Source organism: Lithobates pipiens, unplaced genomic scaffold, assembly GCF_037356315.1.
Source record: "Lithobates pipiens isolate NorthernLeopardFrog02 unplaced genomic scaffold, aLitPip1_a1.2 Scaffold_8, whole genome shotgun sequence".
Lineage (NCBI taxonomy): Eukaryota > Metazoa > Chordata > Amphibia > Anura > Ranidae > Lithobates > Lithobates pipiens.
This window is the reverse complement of record NW_027507903.1, coordinates 603,130,632-603,154,237: the sequence shown is the minus strand read 5'-3', so window position 1 is coordinate 603,154,237 and position 23,606 is coordinate 603,130,632. Positions and strand designations below refer to the sequence as shown.

Genomic DNA, 23,606 nt, shown 5'->3' with positions numbered 1-23,606 from the left:
TTTTACCAATTGACATACCAGTATGGATGTCACATCAGTTTCTAAAACTTATTCTTTTGAAAACTGAGCTCATAATATTTCCTCCACCCCCTGTGTGCCCTCCAGATCAATAGCACAACTTTTAGTCCCTCCCCTAATGCCAGGGCGCCAGGCTATAATCCTGGACTTTGGTCTCATCTTCCTGAACCACATTCAATCACTGTCCAACTCTTGCCGCCCTTACCTTCCAACATTTCCAAAATATTCTTAACCAATGAAAACACCAAGCTCCTAATTGACTCCCTTGTTGTTACGTCTCACCCTCAACTGCTGCCACTCCCTCCTTGTTGGCCTACCTCTACATACAGTGCCTTGCCAAAGTATTCGGCCCCCTTGAACTTTTCAACCTTTTGCCACATTTCAGGCTTCAAACATAAAGATATAACATTTTTATTTTTTGTGAAGAATCACCAACAAGTGGGACACAATTGTGAAGTGGAACGAAATCTACTGGATATTTTAAACTTTTTTAGCAAATAAAAAACTGAAAAGTGGTGCGTGCAAAATGATTCGGCCCCTTTACTTTCAGTGCAGCAAACTCACTCCAGAAGTTCAGCGAGGATCTCTGAATGATCCAATGTTGTCCTAAATGACTGATGGTGATAAATAGAATCCACCTGTGTGTAATCAAGTCTCTGTATAAATGCACCTGCTCTGTGATAGTCTCAGGATTCTGTTGAAAGCGCAGAGAGCATCATGAAGACCAAGGAACACACCAGGCAGGTCCGTAATACTGTTGTGGAGAAGCTTAAAGCTGGATTTGGATGCAAAAAATTTCCCAAGCTTTAAACATCCCAAGGAGCACTGTGTAAGCGATCATTTTAAAAATGGAAGGAGTATCAGACCACTGCAAATCTACCAAGACCTGACCGTCCCTCTAAACTTTCAGCTCAGACAAGGAGAAGACTGATCAGAGATGCAGCCAAGAGGCCCATGATCACTCTGGATGAACTGCAGAGAACTACAGCTGAGGTGGGAGAGTCTGTCCATAGGACAACAATCAGTCGTACACTGCACAAATCTGGCCTTTATGTAAGAGTGGCAAGAAGAAAGCCATTTCTCAAAGATATCCATAAAAAGTCTCGTCTAAAGTTTGCTACAAGCAACCTGGGAGACACACCAAACATGTGGAAGAAGGTGCTCTGGTCAGATGAAACCAAAATCGAACTTTTTGCCCACAATGCAAAATGATATGTTTGGCGTAAAAGCAACACAGCTCATCACTCTCAACACACCACCCCCACTGTCAAACATGGTGGTGGCAGCATCATGGTTTGGGCCTGCTTTTCTTCAGCAGGGACAGGGAAGATGGTTAAAATTGAGGGGAAGATGGATGCAGCCAAATACAGGACCATTCTGGATGAAAACCTGTTGGAGTCTGCAAAAGACCTGAAACTGGGACGGAGATTTATCTTCCAACAAGACAATGATCCCAAACATACAGCAAAATCTACAAAGGAATGGGTCACAAATAAACGTATCCAGGTGTTAGAATGGCCAAGTCAAAGTCCAGACCTGAATCCAATCGAGAATCTGTGGAAAGAGCTGAAAACTGCTGTTCACAAACGCTCTCCATCCAACCTCACTGAGCTCGAGCTGTTTTGCAAGGAAGAATGGGCAAGAACTTCAGTCTCTCGATGTGCAAAACTGATAGAGACATACCCCAAGCGACTTGCAGCTGTAATCGCAGCAAAAGGTGGCTCTACAAAGTATTTACGCAAGGGGGCCGAATAATTTTGCACGCCCCACTTTTCATTTTTTTATTAGTTAAAAAAGTTTCAAAAATCCAATAGATTTCGTTCCACTTCACAATTGTGTCCCACTTGTTGGTGATTCTTCACAAAAAATAAAAATTGTATATCTTTATGTTTGAAGCCTGAAATGTGGCAAAAGGTTGAAAAGTTCAAGGGGGCCTAATACTTTCGCAAGGCACTGCAGTCTATCCCCATTTATCCATCATAAATGCTGCTGCCAAACTTATCTACCTTACCAACCATTCAGTGTCCACCACCCCCAAGCAAATCCCTCTACTGGCTTCCATTCACCCAACAAATACAATTTTAAATATTAGTCACCCACCACCAACCTAGTCACAAATCAGCCAAAATGTTCTTTTTGCTCCTCCTGCTCTCTAGTTCCCTCATGACCTCCTTCCATGCTCCCCTCCTGGACTTTTCCAGAAGTAGTCCATGCCCCAGTATATCAAGGTAGCTCCAACTCTGTCCATCTTAAGGCAAACCCTGAAAACTCACCTTTATAAGGAAGCCCATCCCACCTCATACTAACAACTGAACGTTTGCTTTCTCCACTCAACTTATCCCCACACAGTTTTTACATTTTCAATCACTTGCACCCCCCCTCTTCCTTTTTTTAGATTGTAAGCTCTCATAAGCAGAGCTCTCCTAACCCTCTTTACTTTTTACAGCACTGTGCAAATTGTTGTCAATATATAGCTATTATTATTACTATACAGGATTTATATAGCGCTGACAGTTTACGCAGTGCTTTATAACTTTAGGGTAGACAGGACAACTGCAATACACTTTAATACAGGAGCAATCAGAGAGCCCCGTGCGTTAGAGCTTACAATCTAAGAGGGAGGGTCAAGGTGGGAGGTGACAAGGAAGCTAGAGAGCAGGAGGTCTTGGGAGGAACTAAAAGAACAATTTGGTTGGTATTTTGAGAATAGGTTAGAGATGTACCCGGGGGCCAAGTTGTGGATGGTTTTGTAAGTTATTGTTAGTATCTTGAATTTAATTTGTTGGGTGAGTGGCAGCCAATGGAGGAATTAGCAGAGAGGACTAGCAGAAGCCGAGTGGTTTGTAAGGTGGATGAGCCTGGCAGCAGCATTCATGATGGACTAAAGGGGTTATAGCCTATTTAAAGGTAAGCCAATGAGGGAGTTGCATTAGTTGATACAATAGATGACCAGGGAGTGGATTAGAAGCTTTGTGGTGTCATTGATTAGGAAGGGGCGTATCTTGGAGATGTTGTGGTGTTTGAGGTGGCAAGCTTTGGACAGCGATTGGATGTGGGGCTGAAAAGATAGTTCAGAGTTCCAGGATTACACCTAGGACATTGGCATGGGAGGCCGGGATGATAGTTGAGCCGTTGATTTTGACAGAGAAATCAGGGGTAGAGGCACGTAGGGGAGGAAATATCATGAGCTTGGTTTTGGATAGGTTGAGTTGGAGGAAGTGATGTGACATCCAGGCTGATATGTCTGTTAGTAAGTTGGTGATGTGTGAGGAGACTGATGGAGTGAGCAGGGGAGATCCTCTGTATAGAGTGGTCTGCATGTGCAGAGCTTATATACAGTACCTGGTAAGGCCTAATACTAGAGTGATGCTGTTTATATGGAAGGTGCAGTACACAAGGACTGTGTTCTATTTACATTAGTTCTTCTTCCTTGAAAGTGTATTTCACCTTTCACCTTACACAGAACTGCTATCAGTGTAAACCTAGATATGTAAATTAAAAAAAACTGTAAAATGATAATGGCTGATAAGGTAATCTTCCAATGAAATGTTGCCACCCTACCTACTAACTGATCTTTTTTTTTTTTTTAACAAAATCTGCTTGTGACCGCCTCCTCCAAAAAATCCCAAATCAAAAAGAGATAATTTTACAAATGTGTTTTATGCTTAACTGACTCTTACCCCACAACGGTTACCACAACATCCTTTCCCACCAGCTGCAGCCATTTGAATGCTTGGAAGTAGGACCCGTAAAAGAGAAACATGATTGAGCAAAGTCAAAATCAAATATTGTATATGAACATCGCTATAAACCCTAACTGGAGGACATTTTGTTTTGCTAAAGCACCATCTATCATAAATCACTGCCGTACTTCCTAAAATAATACTGTATTTCCCTCGATTGGCACATTTTGACATTTTGCTGCTGCTGGTCTCCTCAACCATTTTATCCCAGAGGAACCTTTAAAATAATGTTCAGGTCTTGGAGAACACCTTGTAAAATGAATTAGGCATCAGTGTGAAAAATGTCCTTTACATCGCTGGTCAGTGGGAAGATTCTCTCCCTTAAAATATCACTCTTTCATACAGCTAAAAAAGATCCCGGGTGTCATGCTGTTGGCTTTGAAGAATGCTGTTGGCCCCAGAACTGTTCAAGCACCATCAAATCAGATGGGAGGACAAACAGCCATAGTTAAAGGAACCACCACCAACCTCTAGACCATTGGTCTCCAAACTGAGGCCAAATGTGGCACAGTTCCACCCAATGACATCAACAATGGTGCCCAATGACACCATAGATGGCGCACAATTCCTACCAAAGACAGCAACTATGGGACACAATTCCTCCCAGTGACGCAAGCTATGGGGCACAATTCCTCTCACTGACACCAAAGATGGTGCATTGTTTACTCCAGCTGATGCTGAGACATTTTCTATTCCTGATGGTCACAGTCCAGCTCCCCTAAAGCCTGAAGGACAGTAAACTGGCTCATCGTATAGAAAGTTTGGAGACCCTTGCTGTAGATAAATCCTAAGGTTCCATGGAACTCTGGTTGAGAATGGCTGTTGAAAAGCTTGATTTTAGGCAAGCAAAAAAGGAAGTAAAAAGGTAAGCTGCATTTTTATTTATTTTTTATATTTAAGTTACGCTTCGTGAATGGGAACATATAACAAATATAAAGTAGATATTGTGCCATTTTGGCTGCAAAAATGTAAATAAATGTTAAAACTTTTTACAAAAAATACACCATCAAGGAGGAGAGGTAATTAATGGGGGAGCTCAGAGCCTAATGTCTCTCTTTAAGTTGGTTTTTGATCATTTTTGAGTATTCAATGGGCTTCACAAAGATCCTGAGTGTTACGGAAGCTCCTTTCCAAAGCAAATTATACAATTTGCTTCCACATGGGGGAACCAAGGAATCTCTGCTGCAGCACGCATTCAAGGTCCCAGTCTTGTCTCACAGTAGAAGATCAAGGTACCATGTGATTTAGTCAGGGCTCAAGTCCTGCGGGAACGCATGGGAACGGAGTTCCTGTACTTTTTCCACAACAGGAACTCAGTTCCCATTAGCATCCTTCAAGACTTTGAAGTATGCAAGCTGTGTGGCAGTTGCTACACCAGCAGCTACCGACACAACTCCCAATAGTAAGTACCGCACACCTGACCATTCAGGCATTGCCAATAGGGGGCCCCATGAAAGCTTCTGCTTCAGTCTACCTGTCAATCACAGCTAGCTGACAGGTAGATCAGGTCTAGGTCTAGCTGACGGATAGATCAGCTATTCTGCTCATAGGACATGCAGCTAGAGAGGTGAGCTGAGGGAGGAACATCAGTTTGGGGTGGTAAGCTGAGCACAATACCTGGCAATGTTTAATGCCAGGAGGGAAGTTTATGTGGAAATATGTGAAGGGTTGAATAACAGCGAGTGTGTGTTGGAGCCGGTCAGTGTTTGCAGCCCCCCAAGCTAACATGCATCTCCTAAGCAGGAACACATCACTATCTCCCCAAGCATTCTGTCCACATAATGAGCAGTTAAAGGGATTGTAAAGTGAATAAAAAAAACCAAAAAAAAACAAACATGTTATACTTACCTCCACTGTGCAGCTCGTTTTGCAGAGTGGCACCGAACCTGCTCTTCTGGGGTCCCTCGGCAGCTGTCTCGGCTTCCTCCCGCAGGTACTTCTTACGTTCATGCGAGCTCCCTCGCATGGTGAGAAGCATCTGCGGGCGCGCTCCCGTGATACAGCTGGCTGCTATAGCCGCTCGCTGTATCACACGGCCCCACCCCCGGCGCTCCGCATCAGTGGATGTGATTGACAGCAGCGCGAGCCAATGGCTGCGCTGCTTTCCATCCATCTACTCCAGCCAATCAGCGGCCAGGCTGAACGGTGGAAAGGACGTCAGGGGACGAGCGCAGACTTTCGAGGGGTGAGGTAAGTAAAACGGGGGGGGGGGGGGGGCTGGGAGCTCAGGCACTGTCAGATGTTTTTTCACCTTAATGCATAGAATGCATTAAAGCGGGAGTCCGCCGGGAGTCCGTTTTTTTTTTTTTTTAAAGCCAGCAGCTACAAATACTGCAGCTGCTGACTTTTAAAATAGTGACACTTACCTGTCCAGCGCGCCCGCGATGTCGGCACCCAAAGCCGATCTCTCGATCGTCTCTCGGGTGCTACCGCCGCCATCTTGGGTATGGGAATCAGGAAGTGGAGCCTTTCGGCTTCATTTCCCAGTTCCCTATTGCTCATGCGCGAATCGCGCTGCGCAATAAGGATGGACCCGCTGCCTCTGGGATCTGTGTGTTTCCCAGCAGGCAGTGGATGACTTTCGGAAAGGGGCGTAATCTACGCCCCTTTCCGCAGAGAGCAATCCCGGAAGTGGGTGCAGATACCTGTACTGTACAGGTACCTGCACCCCCCTCCCCCCTGAAAGGTGCCAATTGTGGCGCCGGAGGGGGGGAGGATTCCAAGGAGCGGAAGGTCCACTTTAGGGTGGACCTCCGCTTTAAGGTGAAAAAACATTTACCTTTACAACCCCTTTAATTTATGACCTTTCTGGTTAACCCTTAATTATCCAAACTCTGTTCAATGAAAAGTGTAAACTCACCACTAGGGATGAGCTTCGTGTTCGAGTCGAACGTATGTTCGACTCGAACATTGGCTGTTCGGCCGTTCGGCGAATTCCGAACGTTTTGGCCGTTCGCGTCAAAATTCGAGTGGCGCGCGCGCGGACCACAATGCACTGCGTTGGCGTAGTGCATTGCTGCCCCATGATTGGCCAAGCATGCACTGTGACCCCGCATGCTTGGCCAATCGCAGCGCCGGCAGCGAGGAGAGCCATGATTGGCCACAGGCATCCTGCCTGTGGCCAATCATAGCTCAGGCTGTGTAGTGCATGCCCCACACTATATAAGGCCGCCTTTGAGGCGGCCTCGTGTAGTGTGTTAGTTAGCATCTGAAGCAGTGGGTGTTCTGTGTACCTTCAACACAGTTACACACCAATCGTTTTTGGCTGATTTCCTATCTTGCTGCTGTGTAGTGGTTGTTGTCTGTGCCCTGACTGCAGTATACACCACTATATTCACCTCACCTATATAGCTAGTGATCTAGCTTTAACCACTTAACAACTGCCCATTGCCGATTAACGGCTTCAGGGCGGTTGTTTAACTCTGAGAGGCCGTTAATTAACGGCCTCCCAGAATTCTGCTCTCGCGCGCCCCCTGGTGCGCGCACTCGAGAGCATCCGTGACCGCCGGGTCCGCAGGACCCGGCGCATCACGGATCACGGTAAACGGCCGCTCATAGCGGCCGTTTACCACGTGATCGCTCCGTCAAATGATGGAGTGATCACTTGTAAACAAACCGGCGTCATGTTATGACGCCGGTTCCTCCCTCCCCTCTCTGTACCGATCGGTACAGCGGAGGGGAAAGAGATCGGTGTCAGCAGCGATGTGGGCTGCATCTGCAGTGCCCACATCGCTGCTCACCAAATTTAACCCCTCAATTCCCTGCCAATACTCTGCAATACCAGTGCATACTCTGCAGTACCCTGCCATTACTCTGCAGTACCCCCCATTACTCTGCAGTACCCTGCCATTACTCTGCAGTACCCCCCATTACTCTGCAGTACCCTGCCATTACTCTGCAGTACCCCCCATTACTCTGCAGTAACCCCCATTACTCTGCAGTACCCTGCCATTACTCTGCAGTACCCCCCAATACTCTGCAGTACCCGCCATTACTCTGCAGTACCCTGCCATTACTCTGCAGTACCCCCCATTACTCTGCAGTACCCGGCCATTACTCTGCAGTACCCCCCATTACTCTGCAGTAACCCCCATTACTCTGCAGTACCCTGCCATTACTCTGCAGTACCTCCCAATACTCTGCAGTACCCGCCATTACTCTGCAGTACCCCGCCATTACTCTGCAGTGCAGTACCCTGCCATTACTCTGCAGTACCCTGCCATTACTCTGGAGTAACCCCAATACTCTGCAGTACCCTGCCATTACTCTGTAGTACCCCCCAATACTCTGCAGTACCCTGCTATTACTCTGTAGTACCCCGCCAATACTCTGTAATACCCTGCCATAAATTGCCATACCCAGCCATACTCGGAGATACCCAGCCATACTCGGTGATACCCTGAAATACCCAGCCATAGACGCCCCCCACCCCTCACCGCCCTTCGGTGCTTCTACCAACTCGCCAGTACGATCAAAGCCAGAATCTTTTTTTTATTTTTTATTTCAGGCTTCCCAGCCTAGAGGTGAGATGTGGGGTCATATTGACCCCCCAGATTTCACTGTAAAGAGGACCTGTCACCCCATATTCCTATTACAAGGGATGTTTACATTTCTTGTAATAGGAATAAAAGTGATCAAAAATATATTTTTGGGGAAAAAAATGTCAAACTAAAATAAATAAAGTAAAATGAACAATAAAAAAATAAAATAAAAATTAAAGCGCCCATGTCCCCATGTGCTCGCATGTGCCACACATGTGAGGTATCGCCGAGAACGTTAGAGCGAGAGCAATAATTCTAGTCCTAGACCTCCTCTGCAACTCAAAACATGTAACCAGTAAAAAAAAATTTAAAGCGTCGCCTATGGGGATTTTTTAAGTAGCGACGTTTGGCGCCATTCCACGGGCATGTGCAATTTTGAAGAGTGACATGTTTGATATCTATTTACTCAGCATAACTTCATCTTTCACGTTATGCAAACATTGGGCTAACTTTACTGTTTTTTTTGTTTGTTTTTTAAGCACAAAACTGTTTTTTTCCCCCAAAAAAACGCGTTTGAAAAATTGCTGTGCAAATACCGTGTGAGATTAAAATTTGCAACGACCACCATTGTATTCTCCAGGGTCTTTGCTAAAAAAAATATATATATATAATGTTTTGGGGTTCTCTGTAATTTTCTAGCAAATAAATGATGATTTTTACATGTAGGAGAGAAATGTCAGAATTGGCCTGGGTGCTCCAGAACGCCTGATGGCGCTCCCTGCATGTTGGGCCTCTGTATGTGGCCACGCTGTGTAAAAGTCTCACACATTTGGTATCGCCGTACTCGGGAGTAATAGCAGAATGTGTTTTGGGGTGCAATTTGTGGTATGCATATGCTGTGTGTGTGAAATAACCTGATAATATGACAATTTTGTGGAAAAAAAAAAAAAAGGAAATAGGCCATCAGTACTTCAGGTGTGATCAATTTTCAGATATTGGCACCATAACTTGTGGACTCTATAACTTTCACAAAGACCAAATAATATCCACCAATTTGTACTTATTTTTACCAAAGATATGTAGTAGTATGAATTTTGGCCAAAATTTATGATGAAAAAATTACTAATCTGCTAAATTTTATAACAGAAACGAAGAAAAATTCATTTTTTCGCAGAATTTTCGGTCTTTTTTCTTTTATAGCACAAAAAATAAAAACTGAGAGGTGATTAAATACCACCAAAAGAAAGCTCTATTTGTGTGAAAAAAAGGACAAACATTTCCTATAGGTCCAGTGTTGCATGACTGAGTAATTGTCATTCAAAATGTGAGGGCACCGAAAGCTGAAAATTGGTCTGGTTATTAAGGGTGTTTAAGTGCCCAGTGGTCAAGTGGTTAATAATAGAGCTTGCAGTCAGTAGTGTTAGGAGATAGTGCGTGCGTCTGCGTGCTCTGTACCCAGTACATACCGCTATAATATAGGGCAGGCCCCTACTTTCAAACATCCAACTTACAAACATCTCTTACTTGCAAACGCAAGAAGACAGCAGCAAGTGAGATGAAAAAAGATGGACGACAAAACAAATTATACAGGGGTGATAACCCTTCCCTATGTTTTCCAAAAAGCTTAAAAATAGTTTTTTTTGACTGGAGCTACACTTTAAAAATGTACCGGTTGAAAATGACAAACGGATTCAACTTAACACAACAAACCTACACAGTCCCTGTCTTGTTTGCACCGCCTGTATACTGCTGTTCTGAGTATATAGGGCCTGGGGGCCACACGCATTTCCTTTTTTTAATATGGGTACGGGGTTTCCCTTAATATGCGTACAAGACCCAAATAGGCTGGTAATGGGCAGGGAGGGCTACCCATGCCATTTTTCTGAATGATTTTCAACCATATTGCAGGAACCAGATATAACATTAAAACCGCAAGCAGTTTTAAATGGTGTTATTTCCGTTTAATGTCATTTTGTGCAGGGACTGTTCTAAACACGGGAAACAAATGGCACTTCACAGGCATACTACAGACACCCCCCAGGCACCATATTTAAAGGAATATTTCACCTTTTTTTTTCACTTTAATCGTCATTAAAATCAGTGCTCCCGCCAAAACGGCAGTTTTTAAAACTTTTTTTTGCAGTGACCCATGTCCCTTGAGGCAGGAGGCAGGTCCCCAAACCCTTTTTAGAACACTATCTTGCATATTAGCCGTTAAAATTAGCACTTTCCATTTCGAACGTTCGAGTCCCATAGACTTCAATGGGGTTCTAACGTTCGTGCCGAACGCGGGGGTCGTTCGCAAGTTCTGGTGCGAACCGAACCGGGGGGTGTTCGGCTCATCCCTACCGGCCGCTCTGTATGTAGCTTCTGACAGGCAGCGCAAGGAGCCCTGTATCTCCGGAACCATAGATGATAGCAGCCCCATATTTTAACCAGTGCTGGAGTGGGTCTTTAGCTACCTACCCCCCAAATGTGGGGTCTCTGTCACTCCTGATCGCCGAGCTACAATCCTCAAAGTCAATCTTTTTTTTTGGGGGGGGGGGGGTTTGACAAATGGGCCTATCTTGAGAAAGGGGCCTGGAGCTGCAGCTCCAATAGCCCCTCTGTTAATCCGGCCCTGCTGGTATGGAAGATTCCTGATCCTTCGGTGGCTGCTACATAGAATTCAGCTGTCAGCCGGTAATATTTCCCGGAAGACTTCATCTATGACAAAACATGTAGGACAGTGCTATGTGCTGATGTCATTGCGTTTACACTGATCCCGGAAGCACAGGTGTATTGTTTTTCCGGCCAGAGAGACTGTACAGCTGGCGTGTATTTTAAAAATGGATGTACATGCAACTTTTAAATTGTTTTAATAAACTAGTAAATGATTTTACACTATTGGAGCATCTTTTTCCCTATATACATGGGTCCATTGGTGTGGCTGGTTTGGAGATAAGGGGAAGAAGTCAAAGTTCCATAGAGGGGCATACAACATTGCACCGATGGTTATGATTGTTGCTCGTTTAACCTTTCTAGCGATAGAAGGTCAATAGGATCTTATAAGTGCCCTTATTATCAGAGGTGGTGGTATTTACAAAAGGAGCTTTTATCACTTGAGGTGTTGGAGTTTTAAAGGAACTTTAAAGAAGCTTTATTTAATATCTTTCACCATTTCACATGGACTTTATTTATTATATTGCATTTTCACCTAAAAATGTTTGTATTTAGCGCAGCTTTGTTGGTTTTCACAGCCGATAATAGTCGCTGGTCTCCTGCTCCAGCTCCAACTTCTGTCAGGCCAGCCTCCAGTCACTGCGACCTGTCTCGGGAGCTGTCACTGCAGTTCCGTTTTGTTCTCGCCACCTGCTTGAGAGCCAAGGAGGCATGGATCTGAGGCATCACGTGAAGTATCTGTGATGTCAACGCGTTTCACTTAAGTACAAGGGTAGCTTCACCAGGATGATGTACATCTACCCACTGCCTTCCTTATATTGTGTAGGTCCAAATGGTAGAGCCGTCCATTGCTGTTCTCCTAAGGTGACACTGCAATTCCCATATGAAAAGCATATGCACAAAGTCCCCATTCATTGTGTACCGGAGAAGCACTATTAATCTCCTTAGTATCTTATGGGTTATTTAGAATTGGAGGCAACAGCTTTCTTTATACAAAGACTTTGCTGAAAGATTTTAGTTTAATATGTATTAATAATTCCAATGATCAAAACCATCTTTACCTATCTAAGGCTAAGGTATATAAATACACCGGGAGAGATAATACTGTGCCATATATTACCTAATCCTCAAGGAACACCTGGAGATTCATCTCATTCAAGCCACAGGGGACAAGTGATATAAGTTTATATATCCACCATTTCTCCTTTCTTAGCAGAACCCTATTGAAGTCTCCCCTCGTGGGAGATACTTTCATTTTCATACCGCCCAACTTGTCCCCATGTACCATTTGACAATGTTTAGCTAAGGGTTTTCGGGGTTCTTTTCTTTAATTTCTCTTGTGCTCTCCCATCCAGATTCAAAGCTGTTTTAGTTTTTCCAATATAGATTTTTATCACATGGAACCATATATATCACCCGAGAGGTAGAGCAATTAAATCTTTTATTTGGTATCTTTTTTCATCCATAAATACATTTGTGTGATCCACAAAAGGACAACTTTGGCACTTTCCACAAGGAAATATCTCTTTTGTTCTGGGATATTCTGATTGCTGATAGGTGTCCTTGTGAATTCCAAAATCTCTCCTAAAATTCTGTGCCCTCCGGGCCACCATTTTTTTAATTTCTCCAACATGTTTAGCTAGCCATGGGTTATTCAGTGCTTTTGGAGTTGGAGCACTTCTCTCACTTTTTTTTATCAATCTGAAGGGACCAGGACTGTCAGTTTCATTTTTCTTATCTGTCCTTTAGAGGAGTACTCTTCTATCACAGATCACTGTTCTCTGTTTAGTCCCATGCAGTTGCCTGTGTGAGTATCCACGTTCCCAAAACCTGGAGTAAAGCTCTTTTTCCTCTTTTATATAGTCAATTTTGTTTAGCATAATTCCACTTAATGTGGAGGAATTGGCCCACAGGTATTACATTTTTGAGCCATTTTGGGTGATGCCTTTCAGCCTGTAGTAGAGTATTCGCTGCCGTTTGTTTATGAAAAGTTTGCGTTACCAAATAGCTGTCCTCAGTAGAAATCAATAAATCTAAAAAAGGAATCTGGGTTTTGTCAAAGGAGTACATAAGGCAAATATTACGGTCATTTTGATTTAAATGTTCAATAAAAGAATGCAGTGTATCTATATCATCTTTCCACTGTAGGGGCACATCATCAATGTACCTTAACCAGGTGTGAACATGGTCAAGGTACATTGGTGAGGTGTAAACATCAAATTCCTCCCATAATCCAAAATGGAGGCACACGAAGGGCGGAGCCCACAGTGCACCCATGAATGTTCCTCTAATTTTTTGGTAGTATTTTCTGGAGAGTTTAAAAAAATTATTTTCCAAGGCAAACTCCAGAAGATCCAACAGTAGCTCATTTTGCAGACCCATACCCAGATAATGGTAGTCCAAGAAAAATTGTACTGCTTATAAGCCACAGTGGTGTATAGAGGAATTGATGTATAGAGTAATTCCACATTGATTCCAACCAACCACTAGTCTCCCTCTATTTTCGAATTATCAATTTTTACGGAGGATGTGTACTTAGGATTTTAATTGGACCATCATGTCCTTCAGCGAGAGATCCAAGTACCTGCCTATCCTCTCTAGGGGGCCCTTTATCGCTGACACTATGGGTCTCAACGGTGGATTTTTTGCACATTTACATATCTTTGGTATTATATAAAATGTGGGTACATGATAGTCAGTCACTTTCAGATAGTCATATTGACGTTTGGTTAGTAGCCCTGCTTCACTTGCCAAACTTAGTCTCTCATTAAGATGTTTAACCTGTATTAGGAAAGGATTTTGATCAAATAGTCTACAGGTGGTACTATCACTCAGCTGTATTTTCACTTTCTTTTTATAATTTACTTTGTTCGTTCTTGACGTTCCTCGAGAGTGAGATTTTCCTGATCTTTGCAATTACAGTCAATGGTTTTTAAATCCATTTGAACCATTTCAAGAAACATTTATTTTTTCTTAAAGTGGAGTTCCACCCAAAAGTGGAACTTCCCCTTATTTGCTCCCCCCCCCCCCACCAGTGCCACATTTGGCATTTTTATGGGGGGAGGAGGGACTTCCGGAGATGGCGTAGTAGCGCAGTCTCTGGGAAGTTCTGGCCCCTCCTCCTCCTTACGCCACTAGGCCAATTAGAAAGTGCAGCGCGCTTTGCATATGCGCAGTAGGGAGCTGCCCGTGAAGCTGAAAGGCTTCCCTGCCGGTTTCCCTTAGTGCCGATTTTGGCAGGCAGCACCCGACAGCCAATCCGAAGATCGGCTGGGGTGCTGACATTGTGGGCTCCTTGGACAGATAAGGCCTCATGTACACTGCTGCTGGTAAACGTATGTTTATGAGCAGTTGAACATTTTTCTTCCAACAGCTCCTGAACTCTCCTCTGTTATCTTATCAGTACATGTATACAGGGTCGTTTATAGTCGTTTCTAGGCAGTTGAGTTTAGAGGCTTTTTTTGGATTGCAAAAAATGGGGTTTAGAAGCTGAGTTTAGAGGCATTTCAAGTGCAAAACGCTTCTAAACGCGGCAACTTGCATTTAGCCATGTTTGGTTTACAGGTGTTTTTAATTTTTGGCTATTAGAAAATATTTTCTTTTTAAACGCCTCTAAAGGCAAACACTGCAAAACACTGCTAAACGCGGCATGTAAACGAGGCAAAACGGGAGTTTTAAACATGGATTACTATTTGTCAAGTAAAATCGAGAGATTGTAAAAATGTCCCATGTACATGAAGACTTAGGCCGCGTACACACGGGCGGACTGTTCGCCCAACTTAGTTCGTCAAACAATCCGACAGACAGTCCGTTCAAAATTAGCATGAACGGACTTGACCACACACGATGAACGAACAGTCCACTGAAAACGTGCGTGATGACGTGTACAGCACGTACGACGGGACTAGAAAAACGACGTCCTATATACTGCAATGCAACCTTCGGCCGTGTAAACCCTTTCTGAGCATGCGCGATACTTAGTCCGTCCAACTTGCCTACACACGAGCGGACTGTCCGCTGAAACCAAGTTTGGACGGACAAAACCAAGTTTGAACGGACTGTCTTACGGAAATTCCGTAAGACTTTGTTCGTCAAACTGTCCGCTGAAACAGTCCGCTGAAGCCCACACACGAGCGGACTGTCCGCTGAAACACTGTTCAGCGGACTAAGTTGGGCGAACAGTCCGCCCGTGTGTACGCGGCCTTAGTGTCCATATATTAATATATTGGGATGTATCCTTTTGGATCGTAAAATGATCTTAAAAAGACTTTCCGTAAAAAAGAGGTTTATGTCCTTATAGATGGTAAATTCGTCCATATTGCTCGTTGGTGAAAAGGACATCCCCCTTAACCACTTGGGTACCGCGCTATTGCAAAATGACGGCAATAGCGCGGACCCACATTTTCGGGACTACGTCTGACAGCGCGAGGAGAAAAAAAAAAAGCCGATCGCCGGCGGCCGTGTTCGGGACATCAGTCCCGATCACGGCCAGCAATTTAAACGGACACCTGCCCCCTGCCAGTGCCCACCTGCCACCCGCAGTGCCATCCTGAAATAAAGTAAGTGCCCCCCTGTCAGTGCCACCCAGCAGTGCCCATAGTGCCCACAGTGCCACCCAGCAGTGCCCACAGTGCCACCCAGCAGTGCCCACAGTGCCACCCAGCAGTGCCACCCACAGTGCCACCCAAAATCTGCCTCAAAGGTGCTGCACCCCAGTGCCGCCCATCAGTGCCCAGCAGTGCCGCCCATCAGTGCCCAGCAGTGCCGCCCATCAGTGCCCAGCAGTGCCACCTATCAGAGCCACCTATCAGTGCCACCTATCAGTGCCCATCAGTCCCATCTATCTGTGGTACCTATCAGTGCCCATCCGTGCCACCCATCCGTGCCACTTATCCGTGCCACCCATCCGTGCCATCTTATCTGTGCCCATCTTTGCCCATCAGTGCCGCCTTATCTGTGCCCATCGGTGCCGCCTTATCTGTGCCTATTAGTGCCGCCTTAACTATGCCTATCAGTGCCCACCAGTGCAGCCTATCAGTGCCCACCAATGCAGCCCATCAGTGCCCACCAATGCAGCCCATCAGTGCCCACCAATGCAGCCTATCAGTGCCGCCTAATCAGTACTTCAATGAAGGAGAAAAATGACCCGTTTGCAAAATTTTATAACAAACTATTAAAACATGATTTTTTTTTTTTTTTTTTTTGCATCTTTTTTTGTTTGTTTAGCAAAAAATAAAACTCCGAGCTGTAACTAAATACCACCAAAAGAAAGCTCTATTTGTGGGAAAAAAATGATAAAAATTTCATTTGGGTACAGTGTTGTATGACCGCGCAATTGTCATTCAAAGTGCATCAGCGCTGAAAGCTGAAAATTGGTCTGGGACTGAGGGGGGTTTAAGTGCCCAGTAAGCAAGTGGTTAAATATAAAATGATATGTCTAGGTGACAATGGAAAACCAATTTCCGAGGTTTATCATTTTTTTTTTTAGGGTTTCTTCTACACTTTCTATATTGATTTGTTTTGATTCCATGCTCTTGTTTTCCTGCCTGTGGTTCCCTTGTTCTTTGTTTTTCCCTTTTCCACGCTGTTGTTCCTATTGTGGATTATTGGGGCCCTCTGGCCCCTCTTGTTCTAAAAAAAAGTCACAGATTTTTCCCCTATTTCCTCATCTGTGGCGCTTGGGGTTCTGTCACCACCTGAGCACGATGATGATAATGGTCCCTGTCTCCTAGAACTATTACGTCTACTATGAATGGTTTGGTCAGTGATGGCGAACCTTGGCACCCCAGATTTTTTGGAACTACATTTCCCATGATGCTCAACTACACTGCAGAGCATGAGCATCATGGGAAATGTAGTTCCAAAACATCTGGAGTGCCAAGGTTCACCATCACTGGGTTAGGTCAAAGATATCCTGTCTCCCAATCATTTAAGTCCACTCGAAATTTTGACTGATGAATTTTAGATTTCGCTGTGTTCGTTCTAATTCCTTTTTAAATTATTCATTATATTTCTGAAAGTCCTCCGTGTCTGAATGTTTCTAAACTTTGAGTACTCTCCTCAGTCTGCTTAATTAACTCATCCACCTGGATTTTTTATTCCTCTACTATCAATCCCATGATTTATATACAAAGTTTTCCATTTGTTTAAAAACCTTTCATTATGGAGATGTTCAGCAGGGACAACTTTGTCATGGAGGCCCCTTGGGATAATTCTGTGTTCTGTATAGATATCCAGAAAGGACACGTCCCACTTTCTGTTTAAATGTTTAATGAATATTTTTTTATGCTCTTCAAATCACTGATTTCTTCCTCATTCATCAAGGATTGGGTTGTGTCCCTTTGGAAAGCTGCACGGATCTCCTGGTCTATTTCATCACCCGGGGTAAAAAGCCATTACACTCCTACACAATAAATGGGGGATTATGGTGAAGAAAACACTGTGAAATTTCTATTAAATTTACCCCTCAGAATGGATTATTGAAATCCTGGCAATTACAGTATCAAAAGAAAAATCAAAGCAAGAGGGAATTTACAAGTATCAGCCTGTTTATGCCTTCTTTTTTCTTTTGATACTGTAATTGTCAGGATTTCAAAAATGCCTGTCAGAAGCTACATACAGAGCGGCCGGTAGGGATGAGCCGAACACCCCCCGGTTCGGTTCGCACCAGAACTTGCGAACGACCCCCGCGTTCGGCACGAACGTTAGAACCCCATTGAAGTCTATGGGACTCGAACGTTCAAAATAAAAAGTGGTAATTTGAATGGCTAATATGCAAGATATTGTCCTAAAAAGGGTTTGGGGACCTGGCTCCTGCCCCAGGGGACATTGTCTAAAATGTTTTTAAAAACTGCAGTTTTTTCAGGAGCACTGATTTTAATGACGATTAAAGTGGAAAAAAAAGTGAAATATTCCTTTAAATATGCCTGGGGGGTGTCTATAGTATGCCTGTGAAGTGGCACGTGTTTCCCGTGTTTAGAACAGTCCCTGTACAAAAGGACATTTAACGGAAAAAAAGTCATTTAAAACTGCTTGCGGTTTTAATGTAATATCTGGTTCCGGCGATATGGATGAAAATCATTGAGGAAAATGGCATAGGTAGCCCACCTGCCCATTACCAGCCAGTTTGGGTCTTGTACGAATATTAAGGGGAACCCCGTACCCATATTAAAAAAAGGAAAGGCGTGGGGCCCCCAGGCCCTATATACTCAGAACAGGGGTATACAGACGGTGCAAACAAGACAGGGACTGGGTAGGTTTGTTGTGTTAAAGCGGAGGTCCACCCTAAAATGGACCTCCGCTCATCGGAATCCCCCCCCCCCTCCGGCGCCACAATCGGCACCTTTCAGGGGGGAGGGGGGTGCAGTTACCTGGATAATCCAGGTAACTGCACCCACTTCCGGGCTAGCTCTCTGCGGAACGGGCGTACGTTACGCCCCCGTTCCGCAAGCGCCCACCCCCTTCAGCAAGTGCCCCGCTGCCTGCTGGGAAACACACAGCTCCCAGAGGCAGCGGGGACCGTCCGGATTGCGCCGCGCGGCTCGCGCATGCGCAGTAGGGAACCGGGAAATGAAGCCAAAAGGCTCCATTTCCTGATTCCCATACCCAAGATGGCGGCGGGACCCGGCAGCCGAGCGAGCGATCGGCTTCGGGTGCCGACATCGCGGGCGCGCTGGACAGGTAAGTGTCACTATTTAAAAGTCAGCAGCTGCAGTATTTGTAGCTGCTGGCTTTTAAAAAAAAAAAAAAAAAACGCGGAGTCCCGGTGGACTCCCGCTTTAAGTAGAATCTGTTTGTAATTTTGAACTGGTACATTTTTAAAGTGTAGCTCCAGTCAAAAAATCTATTTTTAAGCTTTTTGGAAAACATAGGGAAGTGTTATCACCCCTGTATAATTTGTTTTGCTGTCCGTATTTTTTTATCTCACTTCCTGTTGTCTCCTTCCATTTGCAAGTAGGAGACGTTTGTAAGTTGGATGTTTGAAAGTAGGGGCCTGCCCTATATGCTCTGCAGAAATTTGTGCCTAAGGTGTTGGTGTTGCCACAAACCTGTAAGCCCTCAAAGTGACTCTTGGTAGGTGCTGGGGAGCCCTGCTGTGAACAATTATATCAAGAATTGTAATTACATGCCATTGTTGAACAGTGGTAGAAAAATAGGGCCTTTGGTGGTTGTGGTGGTGGTAGTGGTGCTGGTGCCACAACACTGTAAGTCCTCACAGTTACTCTCGGTGGGCGCAGGAACGTGCCCTGCTGTGAAATATTATATAAAGAATTGTAATTACATGCCCCTGTTAAACAGGGGCTGAAAAATTGGGCCTTAGGCACTGCTTGCTGGTGCCACAACACTGCAACCTCTCCCAGATACTCTAGTTGGAGTGCAGGAATGAGCCCTGCTGCAAAGCATTGCATCAAAAATTGTAATTACACGCCCCTGTTAAACAAGGGCTGAAAAATTGGGCCTTAGGCATTGGTGCTGGTGCCATGACACTGCTACCTCTCCCATATACTCTATTTGTAGTGCAGGAATGAGCCCTGCTGCAAAGCGTTGCATCAAAAATTGTAATTACACGCCCCTGTTAAACAGGGGCTGAAACATTGGGCTGGTGGCATCACCCAGAACCAAAAATGTTCTTCCAAGATATCAGTGGAGGAGGAAGAGGATAGACAGTCAACATAACAGGACAGTCACTCAGCATCAGCACAGGCAGTCTTGAAGGGATGTGATATTTCAAAAAAAATTATTCAGTTACATCAGCTTCAGGTGCTTGGTAGCTGGTGGTGATCCAAGACTGATTCATCTTTATGAAGGTCAGTCGATCAACCGAGTTGGAGGACAGGCGCTGGATGCAGGACAGGCCAGTAGCTTAATTGCATACTGTGCAATCTCTGGCCAGTGATCCATCCTCAAGACCCAGTAAGCCAGAGGATTTTCGGTGGGAAAGGTGTCCAAGTCTGACCTTGCCCCTAGGTATTCCTGCACCATGTAAATCAAACGCTGGCGATGGTTGCTGGAACCGATCATACCTTGGGGCTGCGGACTAAAAAATTGTCTGAATGCATCGGTCAGGTGGCCACCTTCTCCACCGCTCCTTCTGACCAATGCCTCAGCAACACGTTGTCCAGGACCAGGAGTTTGTAACCTCCCAGTCTCTGGGAACGCGTTGCACAGACCTTTCTGCAATGCCTCCCGGAGATGTCTCATCCTCTGCTCCCTCTGGGACGGCAAGATAAGGTCTGCAACCTTACCCTTGTACCGTGGATCAAGGAGAGTGGCCAGCCAGTTATGGTCCCTCTCCTTGATCTGAAGAATACGAGGATCCTTCCGCAGGCTTAACAGGATCAGGGAGGCCATGCAGCGTAGGTTAGCTGAGGCATTCGGTCCAGAGTCCTCTGGGTCACTAAGGACAACATGATCCGCAGCTACCTCCTCCCAGCCACGTACAAGTCCACAGGTTTCTTGGGACTCTAAATCATCCCTACAAGACTGCCGCTGCTGATGCTGAGAGCCAGGCTCCACCTCCATGCTGTCTCAATCATCCTCCTCCTCCTCCTCCTCTTCCTGTGTGATGTGTGGGACAGCAGGAACACTGTCTGGATAAAGGGGGCCTTGAGAGGCAAGGAAGTCCTCCTCTTCCTGCCTCTGTTCTGCCTCAAGTGCCCTGTCCATTATTCCCCGCAGTGTATGCTCCAACAGGTGGACAAGAAGTACAGTGTCACTGATGCATGCACTGTCACTGCTCACCATCCTTGTGGCCTCCTCAAATGGTGACAGGACAGTGCATGCATCCCTGATCATGCCCCACTGGCGTGGTGAGAAAAAACCAAGCTCCCCTGACCCTGTCCTGGTGCCGTAGTCACACAGGTACTCATTGATGGCCCTCTGCTGCGTGTGCAGCCACTGGAGCATGGCCAACGTTGAGTTCCACCTGGTGGGCATGTCACATATAAGGCGGTTCTTGGGCAGGTTCAACTCCTTTTGGAGCTCAGCCAGCTGAGCACAGGCATTAAATGATCAGCGGAAATACACACAGACTTTCCTGGCCTGCTTCAGGACATCCTGTAAGCCCGGGTACCTGCCCAAGAACCGCTGCACCACCAGGTTAAGGACGTGAGCCACACAAGGCACATGGGTCAGTTGTCCCTGTTGGAGGGTGGAGAGGAGGTTGGTGCCATTGTCGCAAACCACCAATCCTGGCTTAAGCTGGCGCGGCGTCAACCACCTCTCGGCCTGCCCCGGCAGAGCTAACAAAATATCTGCCCCAGTGTGGCTCCTGTCCCCCAAAGAAACCAGCGCAAGGCGCAACGGCATGGCATTGTTTTGCCTGTGTACTTGCGTAGCCCCTTGAACGCCTATGGAGCACCACTGGTTCCGAGGACAGAGCACTGGAAGAGGCCATGGTGGAAGAAGAAGAGGAGGGGGTGGAGGAGAGAGGTGTGTCACAACCAGTAGTAGCATTTTGGAGGTGTGGTGGTGGAACAACCTCCAACACTACTGCACCTTGTCCTGCATCCTTCCCAGCTGCCGGAAGAGTGACCCAATGGGCCGTGAAAGACAGGTAATGTCCCTGTCCATGCCTACTGGACCATGAGTCAGCAGTAATATGCACCTTACCGCTGACCGCCCTGTCCAGCGAGGCAAGGACATTGCCTTCCACATGCCGGTAGAGAGCCGGAATCGCCTTCCATGAGAAAAAGTGGCGTTTGGGGACCTGCCACTGAGGAACCACACATTGCACAAACTCACGGAAGGGGGCCGAGTCTACCAACTGAGGTAGCAGTTGAAGTGCTAGCAATTTAGCCAAGCTAGCATTCAACAAGCATGCGGATGGCTGGGAGTGAACTTCTTTCTACGGTCCAGCAGCTGGGGCGGGGAAATTTGCCTGCTACAATCGGATGTGGGTGTACTGCTAGCAGAGTGCCCACCAGCACTTGGCTGTGACACACCTAATTCTACACCTTCATTCCTCTCAGCACAAGTTTCAGAGAGGACTGAAGGTCTAGTGGGGTTGGAGATCCCAGCTGATGAGGAGCAAGGAGAGGTCTGCTTTGTTCTTTGGTGTGGGTCTTTGAGGTAAGCTTGCCAACGAGCTGCATGGCAGGTCAACATATGTCTGGTCAAGCATGTGGTGCCCAAGCGGCTGATGTTTTGGCCATGCAAGATACGCTTGAGACATATGTTGCAAAAAGCAGCTATGCAATCTGATGCACTCGTCTCAAAAAAGGCCCATACCAAAGAACTTTTAGAATAACGCACAGAGGCAGGGCCCTGCACAGGCAGAGCTCTGTGGTGTGATTCAGTCGGTGTGCTGCCCCTAAGCTGGCCCCCAGAGGGCATCCTGCCTCATTGGAGATGTACCTCCTCCTCCTCCTCTCTTCTACCAGGCACCCACGTGGAGTCAGTGCCCTCATCATCCCCTCCCTCTTCATCACTGGAGCAAACCTGGCAGTATGCTGCAGCTTGTGGAACATGACTGCTAGATTGCTGTCCTTCTTGGGCATCCCCTCTCTCTGCGCTCATGCTACTGCCTTCCTCTAGCTGAGTATCATCATCAGAGTCTACAAAACACTGGGCATCCTCCTGGAGCATGTACCCAACACTGTGCTCAAACAGTTCGGGGGACTCCTCAGTAGGACGTGGTGGGTCTAGGGAAGGAGTCACTGATGATGACATTGAGATGAGGGAAGAGGATGCATTGGCAGCTGCTTTGCTAGTACCCTGAGCCTGGGTGAGAGAGGATAAGGAGGATGAAGAGGGCTTGGTCATCCACTCTACCAAGTCTTCGGCATGATGCGGCTAAACATGTCCAGCTGCCGAAAATAAGGACAAGCGTGTCCCATGCTGATGACGATACACTGCGTCTACGACCAGCACTGTTGTCTCTAGACACAGAGCCTGCTTGCCCTCTTTTATTGGCTCGTGCCTGTCTGCCTCTCATTGTTGGCCTTCCAGACATGGTAATGGCTTGCAGGGAGATAGGAAAACCAGAAATTGGGTAGTGTATATTGTGCTGGAGGCACAAAACACCCACTAACTCCTGCAGATGCCTTTATTATAGAACACCAGCAATAAAGGGCAGATACAGGTGTATATTGTGCTGTGCTGGAGGCACACAACACCCACTAACTCCTGCAGATGCCTTTATTATAGAACACCAGCCATAAAGGGTAGATATAGGTGTATACTGTGCTGTGCTGGAGGCACACAACACCCACTAACTCCTGCAAATACCTTTATTATAGAACACCAGCAATAAAGGGTAGATATAGGTTTATACTGTGCTGTGCTGGAGGCACACAACACCAACTAACTCCTGCAGATGGCTCAATTAGAGAAGAGCAATATAGGTAGCTACAGGTGTATACTGCGTTGGAGGCACACAACACAAACTAACTCCTGCAGATTGCAAATGGCTCAATTAGAGAACAGCAATGAAGGGTAGATACAGGCAGGGGCGGATCCAGGGGGGGCAACGGGTCAATTGCCCCCTCCGAGAATACCGGCAGCTGATGACAGCGCGGCCGGTTCCGCGGGTACCAGTGCGGCCGATTCCGCAGGTGCCAGTGCGGCCGGTTCCGCGGGTTCCAGCGTGGCCGGTTCCGAGGGTGATTGCGCTGAGTGGACGGGTGAGGGGGGGCAGCTGGGTGGCTTAGGAGGGCTGCTGGCCAATCAGGAAGCCAGCAGGCAGGGGAGCAGGGAGATGACA

The 23,606-nt window shown here is 46.1% G+C and overlaps 1 protein-coding gene across 1 annotated transcript in view; it reads right to left on the bottom strand.

Annotated features, from left to right (window-relative positions):
* Nucleotides 1-23,606, bottom strand: part of LOC143961309 (transmembrane 4 L6 family member 5-like) — a 64,101-nt gene that overhangs the window by 24,648 nt on the left and 15,847 nt on the right. The window contains exon 2 of the mRNA XM_077470566.1: nt 3,699-3,766. Coding sequence (XP_077326692.1) covers nt 3,699-3,766 — 68 coding nt within the window. The remainder of the gene's footprint in view (nt 1-3,698; nt 3,767-23,606) is intronic.